Here is a 20,833-nt window from a genome sequence, read left to right as displayed (position 1 = left end):
GTAGTAGTTTTGTTCTAATAAATGTTTTATTTAGTTTTATTCATTCAGTTTGTTGATGAAAATAATTTTTTGAATAAAAAGGAAAAACACAAATTGGCTTATTTTTGATTGGTTTATTACATTTTTACTGACATTTACTACATTACTGGCACTCCTTACAATGAAACACAAGATGGATGAGACATAATTTGCATATTTCCAAGAGATACCTTTATTGATCTCAAAGAAATTACATTTTTTGCAATAATTTTGACCTTTGACAAACTGTCACAGTTCAGACCACTTTTTATTGATATGAAGAAAATACTTTAAGGCTATTCTTTTGTATGTTCAAACGTATACAATTACAGTATTGCACAAATGCCACTCTTGTGTTCCTTCATTATTATATGTTCACTCTAAAACTGGCTGTTAATGCCTGTTTGACAAACAGTAATGATATAATAATATTTCACAAATACAAAATTCCCTATTTTGAAAAAACTGATTTACTGGTTAATAAAAATACTTTTTTATTGTATTTTAAGAAAATTAATTATCAGCTTTTTATAAGTGCAAAATCAAATGTGATTATTACAAAGAACACAAAGCTCCTTAAAAAGGCTTCATGGACTGAATTACAGCTGGAAAACAACTGATCCCAAACCCACTAACACGGAGCAGGTGTTGTCCAATCATGGTCAGGAGGTCTCCTGCTACTTCCTGATTGGTCGAGTTGAGCGTGTGTTCAAAACAGTCTCTGTTCCCGACCTCACTCCACTGAACACAGAGGGAGCAGCTTTACCCATTTTCTCTGTGAAGGAAGAGAAACAACAATCAGAATATTTCCCTGTTAATGACGCTGTGAGAAGGGTTATGTAAGACTGGATATACTCTCTGTATATAAACACACACACACACACACTGTATCCCACTGGGTGAGAGAAAACACTGACAGGAATACCTCATCATTACAACCCTCCTTTTGCTCTCTGTATATGGAGTGGAAACTTGAGCATTATGAGAAACGCCCCTCACACAAACTCACTGCCATAATGTGATCGTAGCTTAACCAGATACTGAAAAGAAAAGACTGATTCCTTTCCAGTTCCATCTGTAAAACTAGTGTCAAATCATCTCCATGTGTCTATGTGTGTGTTTGTGTCCTCACCGCACTCCTCCATGACTTCAAATGTCTTGCTCTTTGCTGGCCCACTCGTACCCAGTTTGGTCTTTGCTTCAGTCAGGTCGTCTTCTCTCACCTCAGGACGCTGCATTTGTTCATCTTCTTCCTGGCCTGGCTGAAGGACGGTAAAAAGGAACAAGGACGACAACACACATGTGATTTCTGGCTCTCCATGTCTGCAGAAAGTCCTTTCAACAACATTTCTGTTTAAAACAGTGGTCTTACTTGAGACATGTTGGTTGAGCAGTTGAAGAAACTCTCCTCACTTTTCTCTTCTCTTGGAAGTCCAGCCCAACACACACTCATATATACACAACCTCGCAGTGATTCTCCAGTGGACAATAAATGTGTTCTTGAGACTAATAAATGACGTAATGAGTGTCCGGGCTCCTCCTCTTTTCTGCCTCTGGTTTTTCTCATGGTCTACTGTCCTCTCTGCTGCTTCATTAAAAAATGATGAGATCACTGCTACAACTTGTGGCGTTACATTTCCCCGAATGAATCCCAGAGGTGCAAGAATATGACAAATGTCTGTCTGTGTATCCTCCCTCCTCCCTCCTGCAGCCAACAGTTTCCAACAGCACAGTTAATGAGCAAGCCAAGCAGATTGGACTTATAGTTCAAAAGGTATGACTCAGAAGATAAGTAGCTGTCTCTCTTTAGACATCAAACTTCCCAACATACTTTATACCATGCTTGACTAGTGTACACATATATGTAAAAAAAACACAAGCAGAGAGGAGAATAAACATTGCTCTGCTTTAAAAGAATGCTGTCCCCACCCCTTCCTGCTCATTTTCCATAATTACATCATTATCCAGCCCTTAGGGACCCTAAATTCAGTGGCTATTAGTACAGAGGGAGGACCAAGTTTCCAAGCAACAGGTCAAATATTCGCTGAACTCAAACCTACTTAGCTCCCATGAAGTAAAATATGACAAACAGCATATCACTGGTGCAAAATACATGCTCTACAAAGTGTAAACTTCCTCACAATATATACTTGTAGCAATGAACATGTCACCAAACACTTTTAAACATAAAAACTTTGACGGACAAACTTCAAGTGATGTACCATTAGGCTTTGTTTGTGGTGTGCAAAACAGAATTTACCTTATCAAACACAAAGGTTATGTGAACAGAATAATGGACCGCCCTCACATTTCATGAGATGAATGAATTACTAAAAGAAGATAAAGAAGATAAATCCAAACTGGTTTTCATAAACTACAACACTCTTATTACTGCAAATTTAAATGTTTCAAATTTAATCAAAAGTGCCTGAAGCAAGTTCCAATTATTTATTCAATTGGAAAGAGTATTTATAATATAATAAGTCATGTCATATTATGTTGTCATATGTTATCAGGTACAACTGTATATTCTGTTTTTACTGAAATGTGTTACTTAAAATAGCCTTGAAACAGCTGGAAAATGGTGAAAAGCAAACATGAAAATGGGAGATTTGACAACATTAAGACATACATGGCAGATCCTTTATAAATTCATATTTGAATAAGTTATCATAAAACCACAAATATGAATTAATTTGTTGTGCAGGACAATCTATTCCTGTAACAAATTCAACCATTTTCTTCAAATACATTCATTTTTATTATCGCCCACAATTAGATCCCAAAACATTAATGACATGTTTGTTCACACGTGAATGTGCCCACACAGGAATGATCCTGTGAAAACAAACCGACACCATACACAAACACACATGAGGTCTATTTAAAAAAGTTGTTCCCTCGTTGCTTTCACACAGTCAGTAACTGTCAATCAGTAGCTCCTGTTTGTGGGGAAACAGAAGCTTTCTTCCAGTCCAGTACACCCACTTCAAGTCTAATTCAAGTGTGCTTCTTTCTGTATCGGGGCAAGAGCTGAGTCGTCACAAACTGAATAAGCCGAGTCTCTGTGAGAAGAACAGCTGCAAACACACCGAGCAGACACGCTGCTCCTACGGCGATGTGGACCAGCCTCAGCAACCAGCCGCTGTCACAGCAGAACACACCCTGAAACCAGAGAATAAAGAAGATCACTGATTTGTACAAGACTCAGTGCAGATTATATAGAATACAGCTGCAAAGAAATGGTCCATTTTTAGAGTAAAAACATGAGTGCAGAATGAACAGACATGATTCTCTTGTACCTCTGACAGTGCTGTGACAATGGCACTGACAGCAAGTGTCAGTAGTAGGAGCGGGGAGGGCAACAGGCCTCGCAGAGGTTTCCATTGACTGGACTGGAAGTAGTGGTGTATGTAAAGCAGGCTGTGCAAGATGCGGAGGGCCATGTTTAGGCAGTTTGCCAGTATGAAGCCCACAGCGCCAGCCCACCACGTCAGCATGTAGGACAGGAACAGGAAAGACACAGACAGAGCTAGCATCACAAAGTTATACCTGAGGACAAAACACAAACACAGTGTTTACTGACACGTTACGTGGTGCATAATAACTGAACTGACTGTGTATATTTCTACATTCTTACTTGTCAACCTCTTCTTGGCTCATGGCAGCAAATACAAAACACTCCGTTACACCATTTACAGCGAGCAGGAGAACGTAGCAGCTGTAGCAACGCAGCAAAGTGGGGCCTTTAACAAAAAAAAAAAAACGAGCTGTGAGTAAGAACACCAAACACAACAGAATTCGTCGCAAATATCCAGTACAACCAGTGGGTTGTAGCTCACTTACCTGCCCCACTGCTCAGCAGAGAGCCGCCATAAATGTCCAGAGCCAAGTGAGAGTAGGCGTAGCCAAACACTGTGATAATCAGACCAATCACCAGCACCAGTTTCAGCAGACACTCCAGGACCTCTGCCGCAATGGCAACTTCTTCCTGCAGACAAAACCCACGACAAATGAACTAAAACCAACACCGATTTCTTTCCAGCCATTCACAAAGGCGTGTTTGTGTTCGTCTCGCACCTGTTTCTGACTTTTGACATCACGTCCTCGCTCCAGCACTTTGGCAAAGAAGATGTAGAAGCTTTCCTCGATAGGCAAGAAGATGAAGCGAGCCACCATGGAGCCCAGATTATTGACGATGTCATAGACTCCCTGGTCTCCGAAGCTGAGGACGTTCAAGAAGGTCATGACGTAACGCTCACCCTCCGTCAGGATCTGCTTAAGGAAGGATTGCTTGAAGAAGCTCCATGTGAGCCGCGCCAGAGTCCAATCAACCAGTGGCTGTAAACAGGGCAACAGATGAGGATTAGACCTGCATGGTAACAGTATATCTTGTAGACAGATCATAAATAATACATAGCCATATATTGTCCTGCCCTACTACCTCTCCATCAGCTCTACAGGGCAAGAGATCTCCGACACGGTGCAGAGGAAAACTCTTCTCAGCTGCTTCTTTAGAGCCCAAGAAACGAATGAAGTAAACGGCATAGCACAGCACCAGGAATCCTGTGTACACCAACTAAGAAAAGCCCATAGCTTAAAATCACACAGAGAAAATAATTACAGAAATAATGCAGACAACTTCAGCTCATTTCTTACATGAGCAGCAGAGAAGATGTAAAGGCCCCATTCCCGGGCAAACACCACCAGCATCACAATGATGCTGCACTTGGCGATCATTGCTAAGCTCTCAGCGACCACCTTCAGTCGGACAAACATGTGAGCTTGAGCCAGGACCCAGAGGGGCTCAGCCAGGAGCTCCTGCACTCCTGACAAGGCGAACAACACCACTGCAGGGCCGTAGTAAGGGACAGTCTGGGGGTCTGGCACCTCCAGGAGCCACAGCCACACACAGGCCAGCAGGGCTGCCCACAACACACCAAGAGGCAACCTGAGAGGTAAGAAAGGCCAAGATGAGGAACAAACATCCAAGCTGAATGCACAAGATTAAACATGCTTTAATCATTTTGTAAAATAAACTCACGTCAGCCATAGCAGGTTTATAACTTGTCTCCAGCTGTGGTTTGTCCCAGACACCCCACTCAGACAGGCTCTCCGAAAAGCTTCTCTGGATAAAAATACTAATGTGGAGTACAGTAGTGTAAGCCTGCATAGTGAAGACACACACACACATTACACGTTACACATACACATATTGCAGCAGCTGGTGTATTGTGCTCTTTCTTATCTGGGCTGGTGGCACTGTGTTCTCTCATCTCAGCACCTGTCAACTTTACCTGACATTGACAACCCCAATCAGCTCTTTGGACACAAACCGCAGCGTGAATGCATTCAGCAAGAAGGTGAGGACACGGAACATGACCTGAGATAAGACCCAGTAAAACGCGTTATTAAACGTTTGACAATCAAAACAGTTATTCGTTGACTGAACTGTAAAACACTGCGCTGGTATGGTGCTGTAGCTCATCTGTGTGTGTTCGTGTACCTGCAGCAACACATTATACGACGCCAGAGTGGACGCATTCCTCAGTGCATCCCGAGAACTCATTTTGGACTTCCTCTGACTCGCTGGAAATCTTTGTCAAACGCGTGTTTGAGAACCTATCCGCTGCTTTCTACGATGGAAAATCATTATACAATCATACTGTGAAAACCGACAGTGTGGCTGCCTGAAAACCAACAATAATAGCGCCTAATTACTCATCAGCAAGTGTGAGATAACATTTGTTGAACAGCAGTGGAAGCTAGAAGCAGTAGTAGCAACACTTCCGTACACATAGTACGGAAGACGTTACGCGGTGACGTCAAAGAACGTTATGTCCACCGTGGTGTCGCTAGAGGGCGTCACCATCCCTCTGATAATTGATGGGAGGTGGCTGTCAGTGTCTGGCCCATACACAGCAATTATGACCCTTGTATACGAATCTCCATATCTATGTAATGTCCAAATGTTTGTTACCAACACATTGATACTTCACAGAATTCCCCAAATCTATATCAATACTTGATTACTTAATTACAACTTGCACTATCCAAGTATAAGCTGCTGAAATGTATTAGAATTCACAATCCTCCGTCCTTTGTTATTTTATTCATAATAAAATTTATGAATATTTGGTTTATTCATGGATCCACAAAACACAGTGAATCCAAAGGAGATGCTCTTTTTAATATGGTCCCAATATGTTAAAAACCAACATATGCAAAAAACACAGTAAATATCTTTAAAACCCAAAATGAATGTCCATACAGAAATACTAAAATACAACAAATCTTAATCAGCCATAGATAAGCCCCATAATCTTTCATAGCATGAGGACGGTGTAAAGTTCTTAAGTTTTAAAAATAGCACATCAGACTTGGGAGTTGATTGTTTTTTAATCAGATGTAAAAGATGGAGACAGTAAAAAAAGTACATCCTTAGCGAACCAATATACATGTTACAACAATATACATATACATTGTCTATATACAGCATTTCAGTGACTTCTCACTCATTGTTTGTCACGTACCTTTACTGAACTTTCTGCACTGCATCCACAGGCAGGACCGTTCAATACAGCTGAGAGCAGCTGTTACTGTTTACATTTGTTCTTTGCATGGCACTGTTGAGTCAATCACACAATCACAAGTTCTTCTTTGTCAGCAAGACATGATTTATCCAGCCGAAGGCAAGAATTCAGATGCTTCAAAGACAGATTACATTGATCAATAATCTATATTTAACAATGGAAAAGTTTCTGTTGGTCTGAGATTTCTATACATGCAGTCAACTCATTCACACAAGGAATCTACATTTGAAGTATACAGCATAATTTATTCCTATAGGTTTCTTTCCCTCCTCATATTATTTATCCCCAGTTGGGTTGAACTGAGTGTTACCAAAAGGAACACAAAATGGCTGCAGATGATAGCAGTGACGTCAAGTGGAATGTAAGAATTTTCAACCTCCCGCCCTAATATTATTACTCATATAGGCCTTCACAACCTAGACAAATAATAAGCATGCACACAAACACATTAACATCAATATATACAGTACAAGGGCCCGTTTCTACTCTTATCGTTTCTACACGTACCCAAGGAGAATAGTTTGTGCTTAAAATAAGGTCACACAAATACTGATTGTGGAACAGCTTACTCATTTGTAAGTTTAACAATGTGGCAGAATAAGGGAACTGCCTGGAAACAGTAGGGATATAACCCCAGGTCTGACTGTCATTAGAACATTCACTTTTCTAAAAGGTGCTCCATCTTGGGGTTGATGAATGAAAAACCAGAGAACGCAGTCTGATCCATGGAGTCTATGAAGTTCTTGTCGCTGTGGGAGAGACGAGGCTTCTCGCTGAGGAACTCCCGATCAAAGTTGCTGCAGTCATTCGGTGCTTTCTGTAATTAACAGATGTATCTCAGTGAAACGATAAAATACAGGCAGATTATAGGCATGTAAACACAGCACATGATCCATATTTTTTTCATAATTCAATCCTCAGTGACTTGTGTGTGGCGCATACCACTTTGGGTTTGAAGGGTGGTTCAACCTCTCTCCTCTCCAAGGCCTGCCAGTTAAAGGTCTTGAAGAAGGGGTGTAAACGGATATTACCCACAATTCCTAGCCTGCGAGTGGGGTCTCTCTCAAACAACTGCAGGCAAACAAAGTCAGTAAGGGTAAGTAAGGAATGTGCACCATTACATCTCAAAAACAGTTCATTTTCAGCTGCATAAATTGACGCTATTTAATTGGATTTGAATAGCTTTCATCAAACCGACATCAGTAGAATTCTTTCATCTATAAAATAAACATGGAAATACCAGATTTTCCCCGTGGCACAAATCCACTGTGACAAATGTACTGTATTTCATATAGAAGTTACGGCACAGTTACGGTGTAATTTCACCCCGGGGATCATTAAAGTATTTCTGATTCTGATTCTGATTCTGATTCTGTACAGACCCGCTCAAGCAGGTCCTTGGCCTCCTTGCTGATCCAGCGAGGATAGTGGGGAGTATCCATGCGGATGGACTCAAACAACTCATCTTCATCATCTCCGTGGAAAGGTGACTGACCAACCAGCATTTCATACAGCAACACACCAAATGACCACCAGTCAACAGAGAAGGAGTATTTCTGTCCCAGCAAGATCTGAGTTGAAACACAATATTATAAATATTATTATTCTGGACAGACACCGACACTTGTTTGCATGCAGAATGATAAAAGCAAACCAGTTGCAGAATTGAATACTTCAGAACAAGAGAGCGTCTCTAAGTATGAAACACTATACCTCTGGAGCGATATAGTCAGGAGTACCGCAGAAAGTTGTGGCACGATTCTCTCCAAACAAGTTCTCCTTGCACATGCCGAAGTCGGCGATCTTTATGTGTCCCTCATGATCCAGCATCACATTGTCTAACTTAAGATCTCTGGAAACAAAACAATCACAGCAGGATTGGAAATAAACACGACGATAACAGATTGAGTTTGATCTGACGATTCAGAATTAAGTTAGAATGCCACTTAATGTTTAATGTTTATTTGCATTTTTTAAATGGACTTTTAGAGGATTAAATATGTGATCAAAAAGTGCCTAAAAGTTGGTCTGTGAAATCTTAAGCCAGTAAGAATCGTATAACTCACGACTTACAAAATGTTTTTAAGAACCATACCAGTAGTTTTGCATGTTTTATGCATTAATCATAAATTGCATTTATGCTGTCATATTTTTTCAAAGCATACCAAATCCATGATCCATGTTTCAGTTTTCTTCTGAATTAGACTGTTTAGACTACATCCACAGGGACAGTGCCTGTACACAACTGCATAACCACACAATGATAATGAAACTTTCAGAAAAAAAAGTGTCAAAATGCGTGGGATTACCTAACCAAGCAAGTTTAGAGAGTATCTGCAATCTTTTTCACATCACACTTGAATTCAACTGTCTTGTGGAATAGGAAAGTAATCCAAAATGGTCAGCTGTGGTGTAAAAAATATAGAATTTAAAGTTTATGGGCTAAAACATGAAAAATTGCCAGTATGGTAATTTAAGTGTATGTCCTGTAAATCCAGATGTAATATATATTTTGAGTCTGACCTGTAGATGATCCCTTTGGTATGTAAGAATTGAAGACCACAAATGATCTCAGCAGAGTAGAACCTGGGGAGACAAACATGGTAGACGGAAGATATCAACGACTTATCTCTAGGGAAAAGTTACAGAGCCGCACTGCAGCTATCTCACTGCTGAGTTGGCAGCTGAAAGCTGGTGTCACTGCAGACTCATTTCAGTGTTGAGCTGAATTATTGAGGAGGACATTTGTATGGAGTAGGAGACAGGTGAATAACGCTCTCATAATGTGAAACCTGAGAGCCGCTGTGAGTCGAAAGATTAGCCTATCTCTGACCTGCTTCTCTTGTCATCTGTGTCAGGTGAAACGATTGAGTCCTGAGAGGAGACAGAGTAGCCTCCGCTCTAACCCAACAAGTGGTCGTTCACTGTAAATGACCAACTGACAAGGGCTGAATAGGCTGTCAGGTTTCATCTATTGATCATCTCTCAGACCCTTAAAACTCTCATAGAACAAGTTAGAAAGCATATATGCACATCTAAACCTGCTCTAGAAACAACACAACAGACACAAAACAGAATGTAAAATGAAGTCTAGATCCAGTATGTGTCAGGTGTAAGTAAGTTGGGCTCTGCTATGGGAGGAACATTGAGACGCTGGACTTGACTCTCTACAGCAGCGGGTCAACAGGTTAGCAGTAGCCACTCGGAGAACAGGGCCTTTGTGCTGATAAAGAGGTCACTGGAAACTCTGCCGTTCATTTGCTGCCTGAGGAAATATATTGCATAACCAAATCCAGGAGATACTTTCCATTCCACTGTGACAACTTGTGCAGCAACACACAAGCTTATTTATTATATTTAAACATGGATGTAAACAAACGTGCATGTTTTGTTAAAAATTAACGAGATAATGAAACAGCCCACTCTCTTTTTTTCTCACTCACTGAGGGTAAATTACCCATCCATGCTGAATAGAAGTCACTGAGTGAGTAGGATTTTAGTGGATGCCAACACAAGATGAGGTGTCTGTGTTTGCAAAGTAGAGAATTACTCCTGTCATCTCATGGGTCCAGGACGCAGCCACCAGTTTAACTACAGGAAATGTAATCTATGTTTGTTACCATAACACCATAAAAGACCTTACTGTTGTCCTTATTTGTCTATCTAACATTTGAAAGTCTACAATTCCTCTGTAACTGGGCAAACTCCATCTGAGGAGCTGAGAAAGATTGTGTGATACAATCGAAAAAGCTCAAGAAAAGCTACTAATGGTCCTTGTGTTGAGATTGTTTTCTTGTTGAGATTGTTTACTGTCCTATTTCAAAAAGGTGGAATCCATAAAAGTGATTCAAAACAACAAACAACACATAACATAATCACTTATATCTCTTGCCTTGAGGCTTTATTTGTGTGTCTAACATCATCAAGAAATGTTTCACTTCCATTTCTGTTTGTAAATGTGAGACTTTTTAAAACTTCAGTTGGCGGTGGTGCAGGTGCCACCAAGCTTAAGACTTCATAACACTCTTTTACCATTGTTGTTTTCTGGAGGGATTCCCACAGAATGATGAGTAGAGAGTTGGGTGGTAGTAACTGATACCTCCCCATACAAACAGTACACAGGCACTAAGAGCTGCTTATTCCTTACAAGGCCAGTCTGCTAGTGAGCAGCAGCTAATGGACGCCAGCTCAGCCCAAGCCCATCAGGCTTCAGCATATCGTGTAAACGAAAAAAAAACATAATGGGAGTGAGACAAAGAGCTTGACATAGGGGGAGTAAACTCTTCTTTACGAGTATCTGCTTTCCATCAGCTCATTGATCCTGTATGTGTGAGTCTCTACACAGCTACAGGAGCACAAGAGCACATAATGTGGCAGGTAATGTGTGTGTTTTTTTTTACACCAAGTCTGTTATGTCTGTGTAACAGGTGTGACTTACGTGGCTCTGTAGAGTTCAAAGCGCCCTTTCTCCTGAATATGAAACATCAAGTCTCCTCCGTTCAGATACTCCATCACAAAGAACAGATGCTCCTGTTGACAAGTGCCACTTTGAGTATTGAGGACACAATCCCAACCAATGAGAGTGTAGAGTAGGAAAAACAAAGTGACAAAGACACTATTGAGGTGGAAAGGGACTACCTTGGTCTGGAAGGTGGAGTATAGGTGTGTGAGGAAGGGGTTTTCCCAGGCTAAAGCCAAGACTCTCTTCTCTACCATAGTGCACTCCACATCGTCATCCATCAGCACTACATCTTTCTTCAGAGCCTTCACTGCAAAGTACTCTCCATGACCCTTCAGCTCTGCCAGGAGAACCTGAGAAGAGAAGAGCAGACAAGAAGAAGAACAGAGAAGAAGAAGAGAGGAGAAGAGGGATTAATAGTAGCACTTTACTTGTTTTCTGTGTTATTAAGAGCATGCAGCTTGAAGTGACAAGTTAAGTGTTGATAAATTTAAGCACCTTATCTACAATTCATTTATATCATTATCTCTATATGATGCCTGAAGTTGCCAGTGTGTTTACAACAGCGGATGAGTATTGAATGGAGTGTTATTGATTCACTCATGGTTATCCTCTCACTCTTGGGTTTCTAAAACAGCAGTCTCACAGTTTAATTCACACTGACATGGTGCTTTGTACCTTGCCAAAGCTGCCTTTCCCCAAGACCTTGTGGAAGACAAAGTTGTCCACGTTGATGCGGGTCAGATGGGTTATACGAGACTGAGGCCGTGGGCTGGACCCCTCCCACAGTCTGCCATAGGCAGATCCATCTAATGGACAAACACATCACCACACTTAGAAATGACCTATTCACATAATTATCTTAAATACTGAATTCTGCATATTATTCTGCAAGTATTATTATCAGTACAGAGCATAGACTGCTCACATAAATGCATGTAAGTGTACAGACAAACACTCACTGACCATTGATATCCAGTCCAGCAAGCTTGTTAACTTCATCATAGATTCCAATATCAGGCAGATTGGGCAGGTTTGGATCTGAACGGCGGGTGGACGATTTCTGATGGAATAAAAAATGCAATAGCAAAACTAAGCATGAAACAGCAAGACAAATAGTTTCCCAACAGTGGTTACCCATTTAGCTATGGTATATCCAATGTGAACACATTTTGTCTGATTCTTCTCTTGAACAATGATAGTGTGCTCTGACTCTCCCCCAAACTACAGACATTGAGATGCCTGTAAAAATACAACAAGAGAACCAGAGAGTTCCACAACAAGCTAGTCCTTAAACACACTAGGACAGGAAGCTCAGCTTCCCATCGAGGTCAGGTGTCACACTCTCAACAATTCATCAACACACACCAGGGATTGGGAGTTTCACATTCAAGTGACACATAGTTTGATGGCCACACTTCATTTTGATAGTTTATTGTTAATAATCAACTATCAAGGGATTATAATGTGTGAATAAACAATGAACTGAGAGTCACGTAATACTCTACTGAGTTATGGTTGGTCTTGGTCTGGGAATAAATGTTAGAAATAGGCCAAGATAGGATAGGGGTCAGCCTAAGATCATGGTTAGGGTCAACAATGATACTTTGTTGAGGACAGAGCTACAGTAGGTCCTACACCAACATTTGCTGAAATTGCTTTCAACATTGTGATATTTATGTTTCGTAAAAGCTTTCTCCGGGTGCCTCTGAGACCTGTCACACACTTCCATCTCATCGCACAATTGTTCTATATCTTCATTCAAAACAAAGCTGTGTGCAGCATGATAAACTTTACTGTTAATACTCAATACTTTGTATTTCTTCATGATCTTTAGCAAATCATATGATGCAGACATGTAGTTCTCAGGATGTTTTGATGGTAGTTTAAATACATATTTGCAGGTTTTTTTCCATTCATCATCACTTTATCATTAAGAAGGTTAAGTTATTGTGATATTATTTTGTTATATTTTTGCCACAAGATAGTTCAGTAACACACTTGGATTTGGACAACATCCAACGTAAGCGTTACCAAGCTCACTTCAGACTCACCTACAACTCCTGAATAGAACACAGTGCCATTTTTGTAAGTATAAATGTGTATAAATGTTTGTGAAACATTTTTTACAAGTGTAAAAATCTTATTACCTGGGGTAGGGCATTAAATTGTATCAAGAGCATGTCTGTTTTTCTCATCTCATCAAGTTACATTAGTATTTTTAAACCCATTTCAGTATAGTAATAGATAAGTACAAGATGATGTAATCAGATATCTGCAATGCCTGAAAGAGCCATGCTATGATTTAATTAGATGGTATGATATTTGGGTCAGACTTTTCCTTCAATTTCTTTAGACTTTACTCTGATTTCAGCTTAAAAACTCAAAGACTTTGTTTGACCATGCATAGAATGACTTGTGAACCGTGAACTCACCTGGCTGACTTGTGTCAGTGCTTCAGCTAGTAGTTTCTGGTTGATACCACAAAGGTTGGCTACTTTATCTTGACACTTGTGATGGACATTCATGGCACAATCTACAAACGGAGCAAAAAAAGTCTGTTAAAGACAAAAGTACATTTACACTCCAACAATTAGTCAATAATAACTGCACTGTACCTTCACACTTGAGGCCTTGTTTGACAAGACCCCACAGCAGACTTCCACAGTGGTCGCAGAAGGTGGGACTCATGTAGTTGTGGGTCTTGAAGCGATGTGGCATGTCAATTTTAAAGCGCTCCTTCTGGAACTGCGGAGACAAACAGGATTCATCATCTCCATGAATGACCAGTGGCAAAGGAATCCTAATCAGTCGCCTGTGACACCTCACAGGCCTGCGCACCTGCCTCATCTTTTCTTTTTGCTTTGTGTTCTGCTTCCCTCTCTGAGCTCATACTGTCAGAAGTGACCACGCTGCTTTACTGTGACTTGAAGTGTCTCTCTGAGACCACATCCCATCTGTTATTCACCCCATGGGTGGGGGGTGTGTGCTTGATCATTTCCATGTAACCATTATCTAGGTTGGTTGGTCTTTGATCGTCTTTATCTTCCAATATTGATGATCACTCAAAAGAGCGTCTTATTGGATGTTGACTCTGACTGGTATCTGCTTTTGTATTTAACTCGGAACCAGCAACACCTGCCAGTTCAATGATATTCCCATCATTATTCATAGTGTTAAGGAAAGATATTTTACTACAACAGCAAAGACCAGAGAGAGAAAAGCCCACCCTAAACTGAAATTTTGAGACATATGGAGAATGTTCACAGTACATGGTGTACTGCACAAATATGTGATACGTACCACAGTATCCCGACTGTTGGCAGCAGTGCCGGTGCATCTGCCGATGATTTTGTCTATGCATTTCTTGTGGATGGCTGCATTGCATTCTGAAAAAGCAAAGATGAAAGAGATTTGTATTCTTTGATCCAGCATCCGAGCATATTTTGTCCACTGGCCACGAAGTCATGCTTACAAAATGCTTACAAATGAAAAAGTACTTTTATTCATGGTCAAGTACAGATTTTTGAATATATACCATCTATGCATTAGGCTACAATCTTAAATATTACACAAACCACATGAGTTTTTAAGTTATTGTACACTTACGTCTGCATTTATAGCCTTGCTTGTTGAGTCCCCTGTGGGAAACAAAGTGACACAAATGGGTCAGTTTGTATCATTCTTTGATCATGTGAATGTGAATGGTTTGCTGATTAATCAGCCGTTAGTCATAATGAACAGCTAAAGTACACCCATGCTGATTTGTGTATCAGGGTTTCCTTTTTCTACAAACTTCCTCTCCAGTGAGACCAAAATGGGCTTCAAAGCAGATTAGTGGAGATCTGTAGCCCTCAAAGAATGACAAATATTATCACTTCCAAAGACGTTACAACTTCAAGGGAAGGTTGACCCTATTGGTTTTAGCAATAACATCACGAGCAAACGGGTTGTCTAACTTACTTTGACAGAAATTAGCCAACTCAGAGTGTTAAATACTGCCAAATATCAGGAAGTTCCTATGTTTTGTATCTACCCGTGTACTTCTGTGTGATGTTTTAGTTTATCTGATTGGTGGTTCATGAGTTCCTCTTTGGCTGCCTTGAAGGTTTGTTTATGGACCTTAAGTGTAGGCCAGACTGACCAGACAAATTCTCTGCACACGGAGCAGAAAGTGGGCTGTCTGAAGAACGTGGCGATGAACTCGTGGTTCTTTATGAAGTGGATCTTGGCCTGCTTGATGGCCCCTCGTCTGCGGTTCAGGGTAGGAGCCTCTTCTTCTTTCGCAGCCTGCTTACTCTCTTCCAGATAGACAGAAAAACACAGTCATCCCACAACACTCTAATGGGTAAACAAAGGTGATTTTGTAAACATCACAAATTGATAGCCTTGGTGATAATCTATGGGGACCCACAGGAATTGCTCATGTGAATGCCTGTGAATGATAAGATTATATTAGCAAGGAAAAACACTGGTTGCTGGACGGTCTGTGTATATACAAGGGTGGGGGTTTTAAAAAATGAAAGGAATGAAGTACAGACTGGAAACCAGACAATCGACAGACTAAGTTTTATCAATATGGTATTTGGGTATTTGATGAATGCTAAAAATATGAGACAGATATAAAATAGATTCTTCCCCATTTTCATACTATTCACTCACTTTCCAACTCTACTCTAATTTCACTCAGATATCAGCTTCTTACTATGAGTGATGGAGTCCTAGATGAACACAAAATGTTCTGCCAAAGTTAGAACAATTGTGGTTATTTCACATGATGATTTCTGCATGTGTGTTTTTGTCTGTGCTCTGGTTTGAAGTGTGTGGGTCGAAGTTAGAAAAAAGGTGATGTCACATATGTCTGTGCAGACTACAGTGACGTAGTTGGGGACAAGGAAGAACTACAGGCTTGCCCACTTGTATTCTAAACTATCTACATTTCCAACTGTGAAAATGGCATCCCAAAATATGAGTGCAAAGGATGTTATGAATAAGGATACATTTTACAGTGTTTTGGCTGACTTGGATATTCAGTCGTATCCTTGGATGCAGAAATGCTGCGTAGAGAGGCCGAGGCTGCTGCTTTATTAGCCGTGCAAGAGGATATGGCCGGCAGGGACCATCCAGAACTTGAGCGCCAACACCAACTGGTGGTGCCTTTGCTCAAATTGCCCTCCAATGGCAACAAAAACTGAATCATTCTGCTGCAATTCATTTCAGCGTGGGCAATTTTTGGAAGGATTTGGGCGTCAGAAGCTTGCGCGAAATGCATCCTGGTACATGTAGGTACTGCCGGAACAGCTCTCTGAGCAGGAGAACTCCCTTTTTTTTGTTTACAGGGGTTTGTTAATGACAACATGGCAAATGTTAAACCAGACAAAACAAAGCAGCCAGACAATTATAGAGATTACAGAAAAAAGGCAGAGAATAGAGGAAAGTCGAGAATGTTTCCATTTAATTTCCTTTACCTGTATCCACTCCCTCCAGAAAATACTGCACTGCCATCATCACTTTCCCAGCAGGATGGAGATCCACCTGAACACACAAACACACAGTTAGACACACAGACAGGTACTCACAGACAGTCCGAGATATTACTCTACAGGGACAGATGACAGTCTGTAATGTCCTACCCAGAACTCAGCACGCCCATTGGCTTTCTTGCAGCGCTCAGCAAGGACGGATACTCCAACAGTGACCTCAGCCAGCGGCTCCTCCGCTGTCTTCATCAGCAGTACCTCGAGCACACGACCCTCATAGATGTGCGCATCAAAACTGGCCTTCCAAGCCGGGTACATGGTGGGTTTCCGCTGAACCAGGGTCTTACCTCGTTCTAGGAAAAGGAAGATGGGCGGAGAGAGAAATGTCATGTTTTCAAGCTCAGGAAATAAGAAGGAAGTAACAGTTTTTTTTTTTTTACCAAGGGGACAACTTCTGCAAAAGACAGGGTGGTGTAGGCCATCAAAGACTTTCTCACCAGTTGTCAAGGCCTCCTTCATCTTGATTGCACAGAAGGGAGGGTCGGCCAGAGAAGGCAGGACGCCCAAGTCATATGAGTTAAAGGCGATCCTCAAGAAAGGAGCCATGGTGACGAGTACCAAGGTCACCTGTTTTCAGACACAGACAAACACAGCGTTACCCTGGTGACATTTATCTATAATGACATGTTAGTTACACACACAGCTACAGTTCGAAATCATATCCACTTATTATACTGCATACATACACACAGCGCCATATTCTTGTGCAGCAATACTGCTGGCTCACATTTAAACATTAAGTTAAGTGCTACAGGTCTACTGCATAATCTCTATGTGCATTGTGAGGCCAAAAATATCAGAGAAAGAAGATAAGATAGTGCTCCTTTAATTGATGTCTAAGAAATAGATTCAAAACATATTCAGACACTAATTTTCACTGACAAAAATATAAAAATGATAATGATGTTATTTTTTCTGTGGTATGTACCTAAAAAGCATGTTCCCTTACGTATGGAGAATATGATTTGCAGGCTGGGGCATCTCTGTAGCACCACAATGCTTCATTTATAATGGTATGTTGTGACACATTTTACCTTCATCAAAAAATTGGGGGAAGGGACACAAAACATCTTTACACCTCCGTCAACAACACCTGTTGTTGTTTGTGTGGAGGACTGACTATTGTATGTGATTACAAAGATTACAAAGCTGGTCAAGTAAAAAAAAGTGCATATGACATGTATTTTGTATTTCACATACATTTGGTATTTCATATTTTTCCAGTATGACAATTTTTATATCTGACTTTTTGGGGGGGAAGGCTTGTGCATACTTTAAGGTGATTTTCCCACTGCTAGTATAGAAAGAAAATTTAGGCTCTTGTGATGGATATTTGTTTTTGTCATGCTGGTAGTGATATATTGGCGAGAGATCAATATCACCCTACATGCTTGGCACTAGCTGCTGCATGCATGATTTACTGCCTGCATAAGCTTACATGTGCTACAGATAGGGCCACAACTATTTCTATAACATCCTATGCACCATCAGTTTCTGTATGTGCAGTGCAAAAGGTGACGCCCATCAATCTCATCTACTGGCAAGGCACTTCAGTCACACCCATGCATTCCTGCATGCCTATTATGTTAATTCAACACCTCTAGGTATATAATACAATCACAGTGTCAAATGTGCCAGCATCATTTGCGCCTCTGCCTCTTGTTTGGTTCCCTGTCACAGTGTTTTCTTGACTGTGTAGTTTCTGAAAGGTTGCAGCTGGAGGTGTTTGCCTATACTACAAAGGCAGAGCGAGTCTCAACATGTCGCTAATCCAAATACAAGCATGCAGAGCACCACAGTGGGCCTTGCTGGTATTCACAATCCTAAACCCATAACGCCCACATTGAGACCAGAAAAGTAAGACACAGAAAATAACACAGAGAAGAAAAAAGTATGCACTAAAGAGGGGGGGGTGATGAACGACCATGTTCACTCACAGACTTGCTGCTGTGAGCTGTGATGTCAGGGTTTTTTGGAGTTAATCAATAGCAAGCACACTGTGTGATTGAGGGCGGTAGAGATTGATTACCTAGCAAACTGTTCATGTGCAGTTTCGATTTGTTCCATCTGTTAAATTCAGCAGTTATGTCCCATGCACCAGTATACTGTAACTTGCAAACTTCTACCTAACTTCATAATATTCATTTATATATAGCCTACTCCCTGATGCCTGCATTAATGTCCAACACAAAAGTGTGTTTGTTAGCAGGAGTAGCAAGTGCTATTACCAAGGCTAAATTATGTTATTATATTATTACACCTAGAAATATGGGCTTAGAGTAATCACAATCAATAGAACTTGGCCTCTTTGTCCATTCATGCTTGTGTTTAAACACCATATCTTAAAATATAAGATAAGCAACTATAATACAGGTATTGGATACACATGTAGTTGTGGCATTAGTAGCTTGTCTAGCATGAGTGCTGGAGACTGAACTGTATACTAACATTACTATCAAGGTATTTGAAATAATAAAATAATAAGTGAAGGACAAAGAGATAGGGGTTATAAAGTATCATTGCTCCACTGTGGCAGGAAAAAGTAAAGAGAGGAAGCTTGTACAGGAATCTGCTATATGGATGTAATTACTGTTTCTACTAAAAACTATTTTGGAGCACCTCACAATTTACGCATCAAATTAAACTAAAGTCTTACTGCTAGTGATGGAAACAAGTCCTCACACGTGCCTCTCTGAGTCTCACACACACACACACACACACACACGTGGAGAAAGTGTGAAAAACAGCTATGAACATACTGCAACTAGTTCAAAGACACTGTGCACAATACTGATAGTCACAAAGTACGGGGCAGCTGTTACAGTGATTTACAAAGCAACTGAGGACATGCAGTCATTTGGAGAGAATCAGTCAGAGCATCTGATTTTCCTTTTGCAACATTTCGGTCTCTAAAGGATGTGGTTGATTGTCAGTTGGCGGAACGCAGATGACACTTTACGTCTGACTCAGTTTGCAACCAAATTATCCCCATGACAATTAATGTTGGGGTTCCTCCTCACGGCCGGTGTTACAACGTACTCTGTGACCCGTGAGATTCTGTGACCCGGGCTGGAATTCCATATAGCCACCACGCAATTGTTACTATATCGTTAGCTAACAGTGCTTTAATATCAGTTAAAGTGAGCCCATTTTATTTAGACAGGGTCACACATTACGGGAAGCTGTCATAGCATGAAGTGGTAACCAGCATAAGTCAGTTTGCAGAGTCATAACACCTCACCTGTCAATGTTTGATCAACCAATCAGTCTCTTTTCGTCCATGGTTAACCCCGTAGTGCCATAAAAGCTGAAAGGTCACAGATTCCGTCGCACCATTTCAGTTTAACTGCCTTTAAAACGAGGCAAAACTATTCGCAAAAAGTTGGTAGTTGGTTGATTATTATTTCAATCAGAACAGCTAGCTAGGTAGTGTCAATTATGTTTTTAATGTCCACAGAAAAGGCGTGGACATATAGAGTTAACGTTACTACTGTAAGTTAACGTACGTTTTCAGTCAGACAGTCTAAAGAAATAGCTAACGTTAGCGCCAATGGCTACGGTTGAACGAGTTAACATAACAGTTGGTTTCCCCATAAATGAAAGAAGAAAAAAAGAGAAGGATACGGGTTTTTTTGTGGGGAGGGGGTCTTTGAGCAACTTTATGCAAACTCCAAACGTAAAAGACCCCAAAACTCTGTGAAACCTCGACCAAAAGAACAGTAAGCGCAGTCTCACCTCGTCCTGCAAATTGGTGTTGTTTGTTCTTCACCGCAGCACGACGAAAGTTGCTCTTTCTCTTCCTCTCGCTTTTCGTTCTGTGATTCCGTCGATTGAGGAAGTGTGGCGCGCGCCCGCCCGCAGAGGCTTTCTCGTCAAGCTGTGACGTTTACCTGCTACACACACACACACACACACACACAAAAGCCGTCTGTGGTGCCCCAGTAGTTGCAAAGAACTCCGTTGCCCTACTTTGAATAAAGGGCCTGTCATTTATTATAAAGCATTTTTCCACAAGAGTTGGATTATTCGCTTCGCTACACACACACACACACACACACACACATGTGTTTTAGCCACACATGTAAATTTCCATCCAAGTCCACCCTGGGTGATAAACATGAGGGTGTGGGTTCATCACTGCAGACCTGTTGATCACCTGAGCTGAAAAAAAACTGTCCAGGCAACTGTAGATAAAGATCTGCATTGCTGGTGAGTGTGCCCTA

General features: G+C 40.9%; 2 protein-coding genes and 1 long non-coding RNA gene across 5 annotated transcripts; all 3 read right to left on the bottom strand.

Moving 5' to 3' along the window:
* Positions 1-1,150: 1,150 nt before the first annotated feature.
* LOC139282826 (uncharacterized) lies at positions 1,151-1,723 on the bottom strand. Its single transcript, XR_011597308.1, has 2 exons — positions 1,391-1,723; positions 1,151-1,280 (listed from the first exon to the last, which is right to left on the bottom strand). It is a non-coding gene; the product is annotated as an uncharacterized lncRNA (long non-coding RNA).
* A 936-nt stretch (positions 1,724-2,659) lies between these two features.
* Positions 2,660-5,587, bottom strand: rft1 (RFT1 homolog). Its single transcript, XM_070903256.1, has 10 exons — positions 5,525-5,587; positions 5,316-5,401; positions 5,063-5,185; positions 4,678-4,969; positions 4,463-4,597; positions 4,099-4,359; positions 3,865-4,009; positions 3,659-3,764; positions 3,321-3,570; positions 2,660-3,183 (listed from the first exon to the last, which is right to left on the bottom strand). Exons 1-10 carry the CDS (start codon positions 5,585-5,587, stop codon positions 3,019-3,021), a joined length of 1,626 nt encoding a protein of 541 aa, XP_070759357.1. The 3' UTR covers positions 2,660-3,018.
* An 811-nt stretch (positions 5,588-6,398) lies between these two features.
* On the bottom strand, positions 6,399-20,411 carry prkcda (protein kinase C, delta a). 3 transcript variants are annotated; one of them, XM_070901966.1, is made up of 19 exons: positions 20,346-20,411; positions 17,048-17,177; positions 16,704-16,903; positions 16,539-16,605; positions 15,776-15,791; positions 15,215-15,367; positions 14,680-14,711; positions 14,374-14,459; positions 13,689-13,818; positions 13,506-13,606; positions 12,037-12,133; positions 11,749-11,879; positions 11,250-11,423; positions 11,050-11,141; positions 9,135-9,197; positions 8,325-8,463; positions 7,994-8,182; positions 7,554-7,682; positions 6,399-7,428 (listed from the first exon to the last, which is right to left on the bottom strand). In XM_070901966.1, the coding sequence occupies exons 2-19, from the start codon at positions 17,154-17,156 to the stop codon at positions 7,270-7,272; spliced, it is 2,067 nt and encodes a 688-aa protein (XP_070758067.1). In that variant the 5' UTR covers positions 17,157-17,177; positions 20,346-20,411; the 3' UTR covers positions 6,399-7,269. The 3 variants fall into 3 exon arrangements, with proteins under 3 accessions (XP_070758067.1, XP_070758066.1, XP_070758065.1); XM_070901965.1 differs by lacking the exon at positions 15,776-15,791 and having other exon boundaries at positions 15,215-15,371; XM_070901964.1 differs by lacking the exon at positions 15,776-15,791 and having other exon boundaries at positions 11,050-11,423; positions 15,215-15,371.
* Positions 20,412-20,833: the final 422 nt, after the last annotated feature.

Source organism: Enoplosus armatus, chromosome 3 (assembly GCF_043641665.1).
Source record: "Enoplosus armatus isolate fEnoArm2 chromosome 3, fEnoArm2.hap1, whole genome shotgun sequence".
NCBI lineage: Eukaryota > Metazoa > Chordata > Actinopteri > Centrarchiformes > Enoplosidae > Enoplosus > Enoplosus armatus.
This window is presented reverse-complemented; position numbering and strand designations above follow the sequence as displayed.